The sequence below is a fragment of the Agrilus planipennis genome, unplaced genomic scaffold, assembly GCF_000699045.2.
Source record: "Agrilus planipennis isolate EAB-ADULT unplaced genomic scaffold, Apla_2.0 scaffold300, whole genome shotgun sequence".
Lineage (NCBI taxonomy): Eukaryota > Metazoa > Arthropoda > Insecta > Coleoptera > Buprestidae > Agrilus > Agrilus planipennis.
In genome coordinates this window covers 302,676-304,110 of record NW_020439093.1, presented here as the reverse complement: position 1 = coordinate 304,110, position 1,435 = coordinate 302,676, and the positions used below count along the sequence as shown (strand labels likewise).

The 1,435-nt window shown below is 27.9% G+C and overlaps 1 protein-coding gene across 2 annotated transcripts in view; it reads left to right on the top strand.

Moving 5' to 3' along the window:
• The window catches only part of LOC112903891 (alpha-(1,3)-fucosyltransferase C-like), a 21,938-nt gene that overhangs the window by 2,194 nt on the left and 18,309 nt on the right, over positions 1–1,435 (top strand). Inside the window, exons 1-2 of one of the 2 annotated variants that reach the window (XM_025977425.1) lie at positions 137–588; positions 1,309–1,416. In XM_025977425.1, the coding sequence (XP_025833210.1) occupies positions 530–588; positions 1,309–1,416 (167 nt within the window). In that variant the 5' untranslated portion in view covers positions 137–529. Of the gene's footprint in view, positions 1–136; positions 589–1,308; positions 1,417–1,435 lie in introns of those variants that run through there. The other variant, XM_025977426.1, reaches the window with a different exon arrangement.

Here is a 1,435-nt window from a genome sequence, read left to right as displayed (position 1 = left end):
ATGTGTTTAGTCCATAATTGTTTAACTATGTTTCATTTTTGCTTTTTGTATATATTTCATTAAATAGTTATGGATTAAATACATGTAATTTGAAGACAACTTAATGAGATATTTAGAATCATTTTTAAGAATAACTCATGTACGTACCTAGCAACTGTTACTCTTAAATCTTATCACCTTATCATAAGTGTTTATTTTCTTTATAAAAAATTAGGAAACAATATTCTAATTGTAAGAGAAATTTACCTATTAAAGAATGGAAAACTTTCGATCTCCATAATATACGCATGAAAGGTACGCTTTAGCCTGTTATTTTGTCGTCGTTTCATAAAAAATCAATATTGAATTCGGTTATCTATCTTTTCGATAGGTAAATGGTGATTATGCGGTGATATCGCCAAGAACTCTGCATTATTTTAGACCTCAATATATTGCCACAAAATCTGTAGAATAATGAGTACCATGGTTTCTGTCGTAAATTAAAAAATAAAATTATGGTAAGATGTAATACATTACTATAACTAAAACTATGAGAAAGGCAAACCTTAATTATGCAAATGGATTTTACAACTGGACAATGACTTACAGGTTCGTAATACATATTTTATATAATTTCGTAATACGCTAAATAAAGTTTCTATAGTCGCTTCAGTTTAATTTTGCCGGTTTTAGAATATAAAGTCAAAATTGTAAATCATTTACTTTATTATTTATTACTGGCAAAATAAATCTACTAACCCGCATATCTACCACAAGGAAGAGAAGGATGTCCTTATTTTTTATGGTTAGTCGCAGATATCGAACACGGTCTTTTTTTGTGTACCTTTCTCTATTTAAACAGTTTGTAGAGTGTCCCTTTCTTTTATTACTTATCAACGCTGCTGTAACTTACTTAAATTTTATGAAACAATCGGTAGTGCAGTAATAAAAGAGACAAACTGTTTAAATAGAGAGAAAGATAAGAGTAATAATAAAGTAAAAGATTTACCATTTTGAATATAATGGAACCATTTTCTGAAAAGCTGTATCAATATTTGACTGGCCTGTAAAATCCTTTGAAATTGTATAATTATGTGAATATTTCTGAAATAAAATGTATGAAGTACAATATCTTAGGGGAAAATTAGCTTTTAAAACCAGAATGTTTAATTATTTTAGAAATATTTGTTTTCGTAAGAAAGAAAATTACCCAACCTAAAAGCTATGCGTTGGTAAGGTTTATTTCCTAACATACCTAATTAAAAGTAGATTGATACATTCCAAAATATGTTATGAGTGAAAAGTTAATAACCAAATTTTATTTTATAGGTTGGACTCAGATATACCAAATCCTTATGGTTTTTACGTTAAATCAAAAAGAAAAGTTGATGTCCCTTCTAAAGAAGATTTGAAAAAAAGAAAGAAATTAGTGGCTTGGTTTGTATCCAGCTGTGAC